Raw genomic sequence first — 14,071 nt, 5'->3', positions numbered from 1 at the left:
TAGTATTTAATCATAATATTAGTTTATTACTTTTATATTAACAATATTTATTTATTAACTTTAGAAATGTAACTCATATTGACATAGCAAATAAAACTAAATTTATAATCTAAGAAAAATATTTCAATTTTTATAATAGAAAATGTGTGGGATCGGGCATAACTCATATCCACCAATTCCAACTTACTAAACCTAATTTAAACAAATAAAGCAACCTACTTTGCATGCCAACTTTCATATGCCCCCAATTCAAACGTAAAATGACTAGTTCAACCCCTAATTTAGTCTGAAAAAATTATATATCCTTCAAACCATAACTCCATCTAATTTCAGTTCAAAAGAATTCCAACATCGCTATACATTATTCACAAAATTCTCAACACATATGAATTAAACAACTTAAATAAATGTAATTTAATTAACCTTTCTGCTTATAGATAACTTGTAGTAATGTATGAAGATTACTTATATAGTCGAAAAGTTCCTTAATAAGTTGACAGAACTTCCAAAACTTCAATCTACACGACCAATATCTCTCATGGTTTATATTATCATTGAAAAATTATACGATCACTCCTATGTTTTGACTCTCATCCTTTATTCTCAGACTGATTTAGTGTGAGTCATTGATTCTTCCAAAATAAAATATAATGTGATAATGTCCAATTTTACCTCTTTTTGTGTCTTTATTGTCATGAATAAATCAATTATTTCCTATATTTTATCTTGTTATATCCTTAAGTTTAGTGTGTTTTGTTTTGTGTTTTAGTTGTTTTATGTTTGTTTTGCTTTAATATCTTTTTTAAGTGTGTTAAATAAGTTAATAGGAAACATTTGTGGTGGAAGAAAACAAGCAAGAACTTGAGAGAGCATGATCCAACAAGAAAATATTGATTTTGAAGCAAATACCCGCGTTGGGCACCACTAGAATCACTCTCAGTGCTTCAAATACATAATGTTGTCAAACTGCCCAAGACTGAGTGGTGGAAAATTGGAGTTGAGCACCACAAGGCTAAACGGTGATGAACTGGAGATGAGCGCCACAAGACTGAGCGTTGGAAAGTGGGGCTGAGCGCCATTCAATTTGTAAAACATGGAGTTGAGCATGTTGAGACAAGACTGACCGGTGTCGTCGCTGACATGTCAAAAAATGGGTTTTTAATCTTGTTTCTCGCGATGGTTTGGACCATTCCTCATTTTTTATGACAAAGAAACACTTTTGGGTCCTTGGTGAGCCTTTTGGAGGTTGCTAGGAGTGTTAGGAATCTCTCTCACTCCTTATTGGGTCTTCTCCTCCATTCATGGTTGTTTTCCCCCTTTTTGGGGTTGGAGAGGAAGATGGGTTGCGAATTGGAGATGGAGACGTGAATGGAGCATGGAGTAGTTGTCAAGAACCTTGGGAGAGGGCTTGCATCTTCTCTTTGATTTCCATTTCTTCCTTATCTCTTCAATTTGTAAAACCTAGGTTCTCCAGCTTGGAGAGCTAAACCTATTTGTTGAGATTATATGTAGTTAACCGAATTCTTGTGTATTGTGTGATGTTAATCCATATGTTTTTCCATTTCTATGTTAGTATTTGATTTTCATGCTTAATGTTTGCTTTGGTTTGGCCACCCATGCATGATTTGTGGTTCTTGAGGTGTTGGAAAATGTTTTTTTGAACCTATAACTAAAATTAAATGCCTAATGGAGCTTGTATATAGGGATAGAACATGATTTCACTTGTTGAGGATTCAAGGAATTGGAACTTGCTGAGTTATCATATACTCAAAGTCGCTAGGAACATGATTTGAGTATTCTTGTGAATTGATTTTGACTTGAAATTGGAATTGAGATATTTGTGAATGCATGAGAATAAAGTAAATGAAATCTAGTCTCGACAAACCCATGTTAAATTTTTGTTGCACACCAACTGCTTGATAAAATATCAAAAAGAGTTTCTTTGTGTTGTGGTGAGCTTTGTTGTCTATTTGAGTTGTGAATTATGAGATTTGTCATGTGTTGCACAAGTACCTATGTAGAGAACGATATATTTATTACTTGCTACGTGCGAGCCAATACATTTATCGTTTTTCACTTAACATAGTGATACATTAATGAATGATCCAGACTTAGTCAAACCATGTCAATAAATAAAGAATGAAAATAAAAAAATTATAGTCATAGTCTTATGGTTCATATTATCATTATACTCCACTTTCTCACTTAATTACCACAACTAGAATGTACAACTTTCCAATCTCAAATAATAAAAAAATGATACAATCAACCAGAAACAAAAGTTCATATTATCTTAATCTATTAATTGTTATTTCCTCAGTGATACAATGAGTCATTAATAAAAAATAAAAAAAAACTTTAGAAAGTTTGAATATTTTAAAACATAAAATTTTAGTTAAATGAAAGAATAAATTATGTTAAATCTATTTATAGGTTCTTTTTAAAAAATCATTCTTCACTTACTTTTAAATTGTATATATAATATATATAAAATCAATTAAATTCATTTAAAATGAAAACAAATACAATAATTTTCAAGTAAATAATTGTTATTATAAGTACAAGCTATCTTAACTTGATAATATATCACAAGAAACAAATTTCTATTCGGTTCGAGTAACATTAATTTTTAAAAACATTTTGGTAGACTATGAACAACCGCTGATGTAAAGAATACTAGTTGGATCAAATAACATCCCATAGTTGAAAATCTCACATTTGACATTAACTACAGGTAACACAATTTTAATATATAAGTTAATGTAAATCTCGAGTCATGATTTACAACATATTTAGTAAAAAAAACGGTTAAAAATGTTGAATAATGTGTTTTTTAATATTATTTTCAATAAAATGATATTAATATTTTAAATTCAGTCTTAAGATTTCTGTCTAAATATTCAAAACAACTTAAGGTTTAGAATAATTACAGTTTCTTATTTCACAAATTCATTAACTTATGAATTAAATGGAAATGCTAATCACAAACGCGAGATGAAAACCGTTAAATGTGAGTTCAAACATTGTTTTTTTATAAAACTTTTCTAAAGTTAAAATTGTTGTTATTAAAACATATTTAATTTATTATATTTTATATTATTTTATATTATCATTAAATATTTATAATTTATTTCAATTTAATATTTATTTTACGGTTTATTATACATTTCTTAATAAAAATAATCTCCCATTAATACTTTCACTAAATGATAATATATAATTATTTTCAGTATAAATAAATAAGATGTTAAATAAAAATATTAATAAAAACTAAAATTAATTATAAGATTCGAAATTTTAAAATCTATACTTGTATAAAGTTATGTACACATTTTATAATTCCAATTTTATTTTTCATAATTTTGTTAATTAACCTTTTAATATATTAATTTCTTTTAAATTGTGATGAATTTCATTTTCATTTTTTTTATTTTATCATATTTATAGTTTTTATACTAATATTAATGTATTTCTTATTGCTTCTAATATTTCTTTCTTAAAACTTAAAAAATGTATTAAAAATGTAGACCACAACACCAACACCTGTGTTTATGTTAATGTCTATCGAGAGTTATTTTTTTATTCATTTTATTTTATTCTTAATAAATATAAATTTATTTTATATATTAATTTAATAATATTATAACATCTTTCTTTACTAATATCGTATATATTTAAAAAAATGTGTGTCATGAGTTTACGTTAATTATTATAAAGAAAATTTTATTATAAGAACTCTCGGCACCGAAAAATGAATGCAGTTTGATAAAATAAAAAGTATACACTTTCGCGTTAAATATTGCTGAAGTTATGCGTTGCATGAGTAAGATTGTATAAAAAACGTAGTCACATCTAAAAGCAAGGATTAACTTTATAAGAGCTTGTTTCAGTAACATTAGGGAAGATTTTCTATAATCACTTGAAATTGGAATAATGTTTTTTTTCTTAGTATTAGAGGAGAGAATTTATAGTTGACCACAAATAATAATTATATTTTAACTTAAATTTTAAAGGTTAGAAATAGATAAATTTTTTTTTAAAAAAAAACTACAATCTTTAAAATGATTCTATAATTTTTTTCTATTCTTTTTCAAGAAAATTCATACACTTGCCTTATTTTTTTTCTCCCCTCTATCCTACAAGAGAAAATTGAGTGTGTGACAAAATTAAAAAAATTGTTCAATGTAAATTTTATATTCTTGTAGGACTTTAGGTTTTTGTTTTCTTCTTATGCTTGTTCGTGTTCTTGTTGGAACACATTTATTAGGATGGTAAAGGATGATAGATAAATATTACAACACTCTAAAATAAAAACACCTTACAACTTTATATATATAAAAAAAAGGGTTAAATATGTTTTTGTCCTTTAACTTTCACTCAAATTTAGAATTAATCCTTATTTGAAACTCTAGATCAATTTAGTCTTTTATCTTTCGAAATACAAAATACGTGAATTGAGTTTTTTTAACCAAATTTTGTTAAGTTGATTTGACGTTTCAAACACGTTTGATAACAGTGTTTGACTTAACATTAAAACGAAAATATTTTAAACCGTATAAACAACTCAAATATAATTCTGAAATGCGTTTGAAATATCAAATAAATTTAATAAAATTTGGTTAAAAAGATTAAATCCACACATTTCTAAAAATAAAAGATTATATTGGTTCAAAATTTTAAAAAATGACTAATTTTAAATTTCAGTAAAAATTAAGGACTAAAAACATATTTAATCCTATAAAAAATATAATCAAGACATTAAAGAATAACTACGAGAAGAAAATCTAAGTATTTGGTCGAAATAAGGATTTATAAAAACAAGAGAAATCGATCCTTGAATATCTCTAACCATGCGTATTGACCGACTCTGACTGCAAAATTGGTTCATTGAATACCAAAAAAAAAACCCTGAATTTTAATGTAAACCTACAATGTAAAGTCAAAGATGAAAATGGAAAAAAAAATGCAAAAATAGAATGAGGGATCGATAATGGTTCAAAATTAGATAAAGAGGGTAAAGAGTAAGAGAGAAAAGGAAAGTACGCTTGAAAGGATAATAGAGAAACATTTACACAATGGTGAATGTGCAGAAAGAAGAGAAAAATCCTTCTAAATGAAACATCAGAGAGACTTAAAACGTTGAAGCTTAACCCTAATCAGAAGTCAGGTGTCTTAACATGGAAAAACCATGTTCTCCTTTGTCAGACAACCATATGTTTGAAATTAAAGGAGCTACATCTTTCATTCGTTTTCCATATATGATTTTTTTTTTCATTTTATTTATTTATTTTTATGTGGAAGTGAGAAGTGGGTATATTTTCTCTCAAATTATATATTGTATATTTTATAGATATCTTATACTGAAAATTTATTTTAATAACTTATTATTATTATGTTATCACCTCTGATAATTATACTACATACACATATATATATTATTCGGAACAAAATTATCCATTAACTTTTTTCTTCTTTCCTGCATTAATATTCATTAAGAAGCTAATCCAAAATGGTATTTTATAATTAATTTCTAGTAGCTGTACAAGTTGTTAGTGTCCTACCATATATAATTAATACGACGAGTCTACCAATCTGTTGTTAATTTTTCAAAAAATTTATTGGAAACTTAGCAAATAAGACGAATGACCTAACATAAATTTAAAATTATAATAAATTTTAATCAATTAAAAATAATGTATTTTTTTTCCTCGTGATACTTTTTGACATTATTATGCCATTATATTCATACTATTTTGTTTTTTCGGGTTGAAGTCCTCCCACACGCTTTAAATATGAGATATATCGAAGATATATTAAAGTTCATTTCCTCACAAAATGCCTTCTGACAACAACTTTCTTATCTTCTTATTATTCCCTCATTTCATTTCCTATACAATATAGCACACACTACCAAACACTACGAATCTTACCATTATTTATATAAACACCCATCTTCCTCAATTCCTATATGTGTGGAAAAACCACATGGCAACTCAATAATATCCTAAATAAAGTTACACTCAAACTTAACAACATAAATAATTAGGCAAATCAACCATTTAGTCATTTATTTTTCAATTACTAAATTAAAAATGTCCTACATTCTTAAGGATTAAATTATTTTTTAAAATAAATTAATTCCTACGATTGTTTTTCTTTTCTACACCATATCCTAGTTTTCATACAAATTTATAAGTAATACGAGGTGTGAAGGTTTTTTTGGTCAAAATAATAAACCTCTTATTCAATTCATGCGACGCTCCTGAAACGCACGAGGAAAAAAAAATTGGTAAATGGTAATGTTGTTTTTTCTCCATTTATTTTCTACTCTTTTTTTCGGTAAAACAAACAAGGATTAATTTGAAAGGAACCAAAGTCAACAGAGGATCAGGGTAGAGATAAAATTTTCATTATAGATTTAAATGGTTTTTATTAGTCTCATGTAGTGTGGTACATTCCCAAATACAAATTTACATGCACTCAATAGGTATATGGTTGTGTTGTATGCATAGGAAAAAAAAAATCTTTGTTTTGATCTCCGTGGATAAAAGGGAAGTGAAGAAAACAGAACCAAACAAAAAAGAAGCAAACATGGACACCAAGCCCTCTACGCCTTTGCTTTCTCGAAGTCTCAGCTGGCTTTGTCGGAACTGCGTCCTGTTCTTCAGACCACAACAACTCCTGCTACGCTCTCTCTAGTTCCTTCTTCTTCAACCTCTCTACCAAAAACTCCAAGGTCTTGTATCCATTACACTTTTATGTTTTCTTCTCTTCACTCCATTTCAGATCAAACAAAACAAAATGAGACATCACAATTGGATCAGGGACTTAACCATCTGTTTTTGTTTTTCCTTATGTTTTTGCTCTGCCTTTTTGGGTGGATGGGGAGGTTAAAATTTTCCACTCCTGACATTTGTTTCTTCAATTCTGGTTTCATTCTGTTATGTACCATTTTGAAAGGTGAAAAAATGGTTGCTTGAATATCTGCTGCTTCTATAGGCTTTTTGGGATATCCTTCATGAAAAAATTCAGTTTTCCTCAGATTCTATATGCACAACCTCTTATTTTATTCTGGACATGCCAATAAAATAGGTTTCTTTTACATGAGGTGAAACATCCAATCTAAGAAAAAGCAAAGCGAAAAATGATATTTTTTGGGGTCCCAATTACCAATAAACAAAGTAGAATCCTGTTATCCAGACTTTTGTATGCTCGGAATTTTCTCCTACTTTTGGTATCGTTACTGGAAGAAGAAACTATGGCCCACCCTTTAGATTTTTTTGGCCCTTGTGAGGAAAATTGTATAGGCGTATCAGATTTCTTTTCTTGTAGCTTCAATCAAACTTGGCCGCATTGCATGATTCAGACTTGCTGGGCTCCAGTTTTGGTAGTCCTTGATTTTTCCAGACATCATCCACATAGAGAATTCCACGTGCAACGTTGGAATTCATACTCGGAATAGATTTTTTTTTTTCATTAAGCTCTTCAAGGATTTAGCCCTTTTCTGAATGAATCCTGAGTCCTGTTCCTTCTGACTCAAAAATTGTCTTTTGTTCCAATCCCCCATCACAGTACACAAAATGATTTCACTCTTCTGGTAATCATCAAGGAAAAGAATAAAATACAAATAAATAAAAGGTTCCTTTCGAAAAATTTGATGCCAGTGACTCATGCTTAATCGATGTAATTTTTCACTGTCCAGTTCTGTACCATATACATCAAGGGAATAAAAGAGGCATAAGTAAGCAGCGTGCAGCGGTGGAATCATAGTGCAGTGTTGATGGGGCATTTTTCATCTGCGTTCACTAGGTTGGCGAAGTCCTTTGCAACGAAGAGAAGTGGGAGTTCTGATGGATGCAACGGGAGAGAAGCTGCGGAAGCAATGGCGAAGGAAGCCAAAAAAAATCACTTCATGTTGCACAGCTCCGGAACCGTTAATGTTGACGGTTCAAACAACTTTGCCTCACTTTTCTCCAAAAAAGGAAAGAAAGGAGTGAATCAGGATTGCTGCGTAGTGTGGGAAGTATGTAGCAGCATCGAATATTTCCCTCCTTATGTTACCGATATTTTCTTTTCTTAATGGGGTATTTACTGCACAAGATTTTTGTTGATGTTGGTTATAGGAATTTGGGTGCCAAGAGGACATGATTTTCTGTGGGATTTTTGACGGGCACGGGCCATGGGGTCACTTTGTGGCCAAGAGAGTGAGAGAGTCAATGCCACCATCTCTGCTATGCAACTGGCAGGAGACACTTTCCCAAACTTCACTTGATCAAGATGTTGATGTTGATATTGCAGCAGAGAAAAAGCAACACCGGTTCAATATATGGAAGCACTCTTACTTGAAAACTTGTGCTGCCATTGATCGAGAACTAAAGCAGAATCGCAAGATAGATTCATTTTTCAGCGGCACAACTGCTTTGTCCATTGTTAGACAGGTAAACATAACACAAAACCTTGTCAGAATGATTTTGGTTTTGTTCTTTAATTAGAATTAGAATTTCCCCCTAATAATTCCAAGTCAATTTGAAAAATGAATCCAGTGATCTCATTGAACCTTATCCTGATCTGTGATGGGCAGGGTGAACTAATTGTAATTGCAAACGTTGGTGATTCTCGTGCTGTGTTAGGCACAGCATCGGATGATGGAAGTTTGGTAGCAGTTCAATTGACAGTAGATTTCAAACCCAGTTTACCGCGTGAGTGTGTTTCCGTGCATCATTGTAACTGGTCTAGAATGACACCGACCAGACCAATATTTTGATGTGACAAGTTACTAACTTTTTGTGTAAACTAAAAAATGTGGTTACATGGAACTGTTGCAGAGGAAGCGGAGAGAATAGTGGAGTGCCAAGGACGAGTTTTCTGCTTGGAAGACGAGCCTGGGGTGTACAGGGTGTGGTTACCTGACGAGGAATCACCAGGACTTGCAATGTCAAGGGCTTTTGGTGACTACTGCGTCAAAGAGTATGGTCTTATTTCAGTGCCTGAAGTAACACACAGGAACATAACCAGCAAAGACCAGTTTGTTGTGCTAGCCACTGATGGGGTATATATATATATATATATACAACACACACTCTTTTCCTTGTACATGTTCATTCTGATTGAAACAAAAAATGAAAGAAATTAACGTTGTTCATGTGGTATTGTTATAGGTGTGGGATGTAATCTCGAATCAAGAAGCAGTGGATATTGTGTGTTCAACAGCAGACAGAACAGAGTCTGCGAAACATCTGGTGGAGTGTGCGATGCGTGCATGGAAACGTAAGAGGAGGGGCATTGCAATGGATGATATTTCAGCTATTTGTCTCTTCTTTCACTCTTCACCATCACTTCACCGTGTTGATGCCACCCTAGAATAGAACAGAACAGAACATTTATCATGTAAAATTGGCAAGTCAAGTGCCACTTGCTGTTGCATCCATGTAAACATGGTCCCCTCCGATTAAGGTTTATTCAAATCGATGTCGTGTCTCACTCTCCTCTTTAATTTCTTAACCTAATTAATCACGTCAAGCCTATCGTTTTTTGTTTTTTAGTTTCAACTTGCCCCTACCATAATTCCTCAGTTTTCATCACTCTCACATTGGAATCAAGTATTTTAACACAAAAATGTAAATTGAATTAATTTTCTGCATAAATTTGGTATGGTTAAGTCAAGACTTCAGCCAGTGTTGTGATAGTCAATATTTTGGTAATTAATAAGAAAACTTATAGCATGTGAAATAAAAATTTTGACCCTAACTTTAATTTCAAATTAAATTTATGAACGCCGCGAACACTATTCATGGATATAGGGTTGGCACCTAAATTTGACCAAGTGGGCTATTCCAACGTGAATGACTAAATGCGGCAAGATTAATTTTTGTGCCCTAAATTCCAGGAAAGCAAGGCATTGACACGCGTCAAGGTATCAGCATCTTTTATGTGGATGTATTTTTCAGATTGACAATTACAGAAGCTTCGCAAAAGTTGAAGAAGGATAGGTTGTCGTTTTAGGACAAAAATCTTGAAAAATGATTTTTTGACTATTAAATTTTAATAATTTTCTCTTATAATTTTAGTTATTATTTTTAAATAGTTTTATATTTTTGTTTATTTTTAATATTTTAAAATCACTTAAAAAATGACACTTCAGATTATAAAAAAAAGTTATCAAAATTTAATAATCAGAATATCATTGTTTAAAAACCTTAGTATTTTTCTTCCTATTCAGTTATTGATTATTGGAATCAGTACGATTCCACCGTTATTTTTTCATACATTTTATTCAAGTAATTGGTGTATTTTAAATTATTGTCATAATGTTAATAAATTAAGGGTCTTATTTTCTAAATTATGATATAAAATTAGAATTTGATATTTTCTAAATTTTGATACATCTTAATTCTTAAAATTTTAAAAATAAATAAAAATAGTCTTTTAATTATCATCGTTAATTTTTGTTATGTGTTAAACTGGGTTCTAAAATGATAAAATGATATTTGAGTTGAAATTTGTAAATAGTTTAAATACTAATTTAAAACGGTTTTTTATATCAAATAAACCTAAAATATTTATTTTTAATTTTTATAATCAAATTATATTAAAGATTGAAAGATGAAAGAATTGTATAAGAATATTTTGTAATAGTTGCACTTTATTTTTGAACACGTGTTTTTTTTTCTTTGACTTGATGGAAATCGGTGAAGTTAGTTCTAACTTTGTTTCGCTAATTTTGGAATTTAGCTATCTTCTATGTCGATGTAATGCTATCAGAGTTGGATAAAATAATTATAAATATTAAAATTATCTTTAAATATATATAAAAAAAAAATCTCTAATAAGTCTCACTTCTCCTTCTCAATTTGTTTTTTGTGTTACTGTAAGTGTTTTTTCCCTCATCCTGCTAAACATTTCCGTATCTATCATATGAAAGACCGAACTAAATTTGGTATAATTTGTTCTTTGAAATCATATGCTAGTTAGGTTTAAATTTGGTATTCCAAATTCATATTGAACCAACAAATATTGCACGGTCTTATTGAACTATAATTATGCAATATGTGATTAATTTCTTGTAAGGGCGCTAACATCATTAGAATTATTTTCACAAGTTGACCTTCACAACCATTTTATGTCAACATCCTCGTTTTCCATCACTCCCATATAACAAAATCTATATGATTTAATCATTCAAATTTTGAATAAGATGATAACTTCTTTTTTTATGTGATCAAAATCATTTAGTTTTTAATTTAATAAATATTATTTTTCAAATAAAAACTTAACTATTTAAAAGGATTTATGTCAGTTTAAGGTAAATTTTTATTGATTGTTGACAGTGTAAACAAACTTCTCCATAAGACCTTATATGAAAAAAAATTAAAAAGAAAAAAATTAAATTAAATTATTTATAACTTACAATTAACTTGTAAGTAAGTTAAAAATACAATTTAAAAAAAAATTACACAAGAGAGCTTGATACCATCTATTCAAGAAAGAGTACGATCATTTCTGAATTTGAATCTTCAAAAGACATAACAAAAATAATTCAGAGAAGAACGCGGAATAAGACAAAGATGGAGGACGTCACAATTCAAGTGAATATTCGCCACAAAGATGTAATCTTTTATAAGAACCAGATACCTAAGCCAAGAATATAGAGAATCCTCTCTTTAATCAAATAAAATTCAATATATATATATATATATATATATATAACTCATTTCAATTTAAAATCACATTCACAAACTCGATCAACAACAATAATTTACTATTACCAACAATTCCAAAAGACTTATATTAACAAGTTTTAACATAACATTTCGTGTATCAAAATCAATATTGAGATATATTCTCAGCTTCTTAAGTAGTTATCTTTACATTTAGTTATAGCTCTAATCATGTCTCACCATTTGATTGTCTTAATTTACTTAATCAGATAACTAATGAAACTTACATATCTTTATACCTTAATGAGTCTCAGGCTTAATACTCAATCATTAAGGGACTACTACCTTCATTAATATCTTCACCATTGTACCCACAAAAGAGTTACAATAAAAAGGAAACAGCAAGGGTCATAACATCTATGAAGACAAACAATACTATAAAGAGTCGCAATTAGGAATGTTAACGGGACGGGTAGGGTACAAGTAGTAGCCCCTTCGTATCCTACCCGTCAGATAAGTATCCGTCATGTATCCGTACGAGTATCCATTATGCGGGTACCCACATATTTTTTTAAAATTCAGGGATATCGATGGATACCCGTGGGTATTTACAAAAAGAAAATTTTAATATTTATTAATAAATTTTGACTATAAATTCAAATAAAAATATAATGCATAACATTTATAAATTTCAAACAAAGTGTAAATAATTCATTTAAATAGTGTTGAATGATAGTTTACAAATAAATTGAGATTTTTTAAAACCAATTGATAAAAAATAACTCATTCAAAATCAATGTGTTAACATTTTAATCATTTTTTTATTTTTTTATAATTTAAATTAGAGTATAGCAGGTACGAGTATCTACATATACACATATTAGGATACCCATACCCGCCTCGTTAACATGCGGGTATAAAAAATACATGTACTCGTTACCTGCACATATCTATTTTCTATCTATTGCGAATTTTATTCGCGAATACTCGTGGATACGAATTTTTTTGACATCCTTAATCGCAATGTCCACAAAAGACAACAACACCAATAAAGAGTCACCACACCTGTGAAGTGTAACATATAATATTATACTTTAATGCATATAACACATAAATATTTCAATTACAAATTATATAAAAGTTCATCATAGGAATGTCACTTGAACAATGTGTTTTATAGCAAAATCATGTTAAAAGGAGGGACTTGTCTCACTTAGATTTTCGCTTAAGGATTTAAATTATTGTTTAGGAGAAAATCTAAAATATAAGAAAACAATGACCTCTGCAAAAGACCCAAATACCCCAACTTAAACTCTTGACAGCTGTCCAATTTTCAGGTTTTTTGGTAACTTTCCCTCTTCTTAAGATGGCCCGTGATCTGCCTATTTCCATTCCCGTTTCTGACCAATCTAACCCTGTTATAAAGCATCCATTTCGTTCAATTGTGTGGCCATAAAAGTAATATCCATTTTCCCGCCTGTTTGAGTGTTGGATGGAGGGAGTACCGTGCATGATTTGATTGATGTTGCATGCATTAATGACTGAGCTCAGTTACTTTGAAATGATCCGCATTTTAAATAAAGTAGTGTGGTGGTTCCGTTGTTTGCATTCCTTCTTCTTCATTCCCCCAGTTTCCTGAGGTATGCCATTTTTTTTCTTTGTTTGTGTGTCTGAGTTTTTGGTTGGATTCTCTATCTCAGTTGTTTTGAGACCATTTTAGCTCAATTACTTTGGGATGATTTCGTCGTCTGCATTTAAATATGGGTTGAGTTAGATTGTTCCATTCTTCTGCATTTCTTCTTCTTTGTCCCCCTAGATTCTCAAGGTATGCCATTTCTTTAGTTTTTGTGTTTAAGTTTTTTGTATTTGTGTTTTTTGAGTTTCGTTCGTTGGTATTTGGGGCTTGGTTTTTTGTATGTTTTACCAAGTATGTATTTTGTTTCTTTTTTGTTTCTTGGTAGCTGATGAATGATGTTTTTTCAGTGAGATTGATGAACAAATTGCATAACACAAAAAAAGACCAAAGCTTTTGTTCTTCTCTTCGATGGATCAATTATTTATGGGACATCCATGAAGATTTTTCGCGAGATAGTTGAATGAACTAATTAAAGAACGCCTAAAAGGTGTAAGCTTTTTTTCTTAGCTCCGATCTTTTCTGCTTCTACAATATGTAACTACTTTTCTTTGTGGATGAAGGGTTTTTTTAGATTCATGAAGAGAATGAAGAACACAAAAAAGGTAAAAACTTTTCTTTTTTTGACTCAATTTTTTTTTCTTGGTGATTAACGACTGGTATTTTTTTGTGAGATTGATGAACAGATTGAAGAACACAAAAAAGGCTGAAGGTTTTGTTTTCTCTTCGATGGATAAATGATTTATGGGACATCCATGTAGATTTTCTGTGAAATGGTTGA

At 30.1% G+C, this 14,071-nt stretch overlaps 1 protein-coding gene across 1 annotated transcript; it reads left to right on the top strand.

Moving 5' to 3' along the window:
- The first annotated feature begins 6,500 nt into the window (after positions 1–6,500).
- Positions 6,501–9,468, top strand: LOC114190053 (probable protein phosphatase 2C 34). Its single transcript, XM_028078808.1, has 6 exons — positions 6,501–6,736; positions 7,703–8,023; positions 8,124–8,438; positions 8,582–8,699; positions 8,826–9,049; positions 9,159–9,468. The coding sequence occupies exons 2-6, from the start codon at positions 7,781–7,783 to the stop codon at positions 9,363–9,365; spliced, it is 1,107 nt and encodes a 368-aa protein (XP_027934609.1). The 5' UTR covers positions 6,501–6,736; positions 7,703–7,780; the 3' UTR covers positions 9,366–9,468.
- The last annotated feature ends 4,603 nt before the right edge of the window (positions 9,469–14,071 follow it).

The sequence above is a fragment of the Vigna unguiculata genome, chromosome 7 (assembly GCF_004118075.2).
Source record: "Vigna unguiculata cultivar IT97K-499-35 chromosome 7, ASM411807v1, whole genome shotgun sequence".
Lineage (NCBI taxonomy): Eukaryota > Viridiplantae > Streptophyta > Magnoliopsida > Fabales > Fabaceae > Vigna > Vigna unguiculata.
The sequence above is the reverse complement of the archived record's forward strand: the minus strand, read 5'-3'. Positions and strand labels throughout refer to the sequence as shown.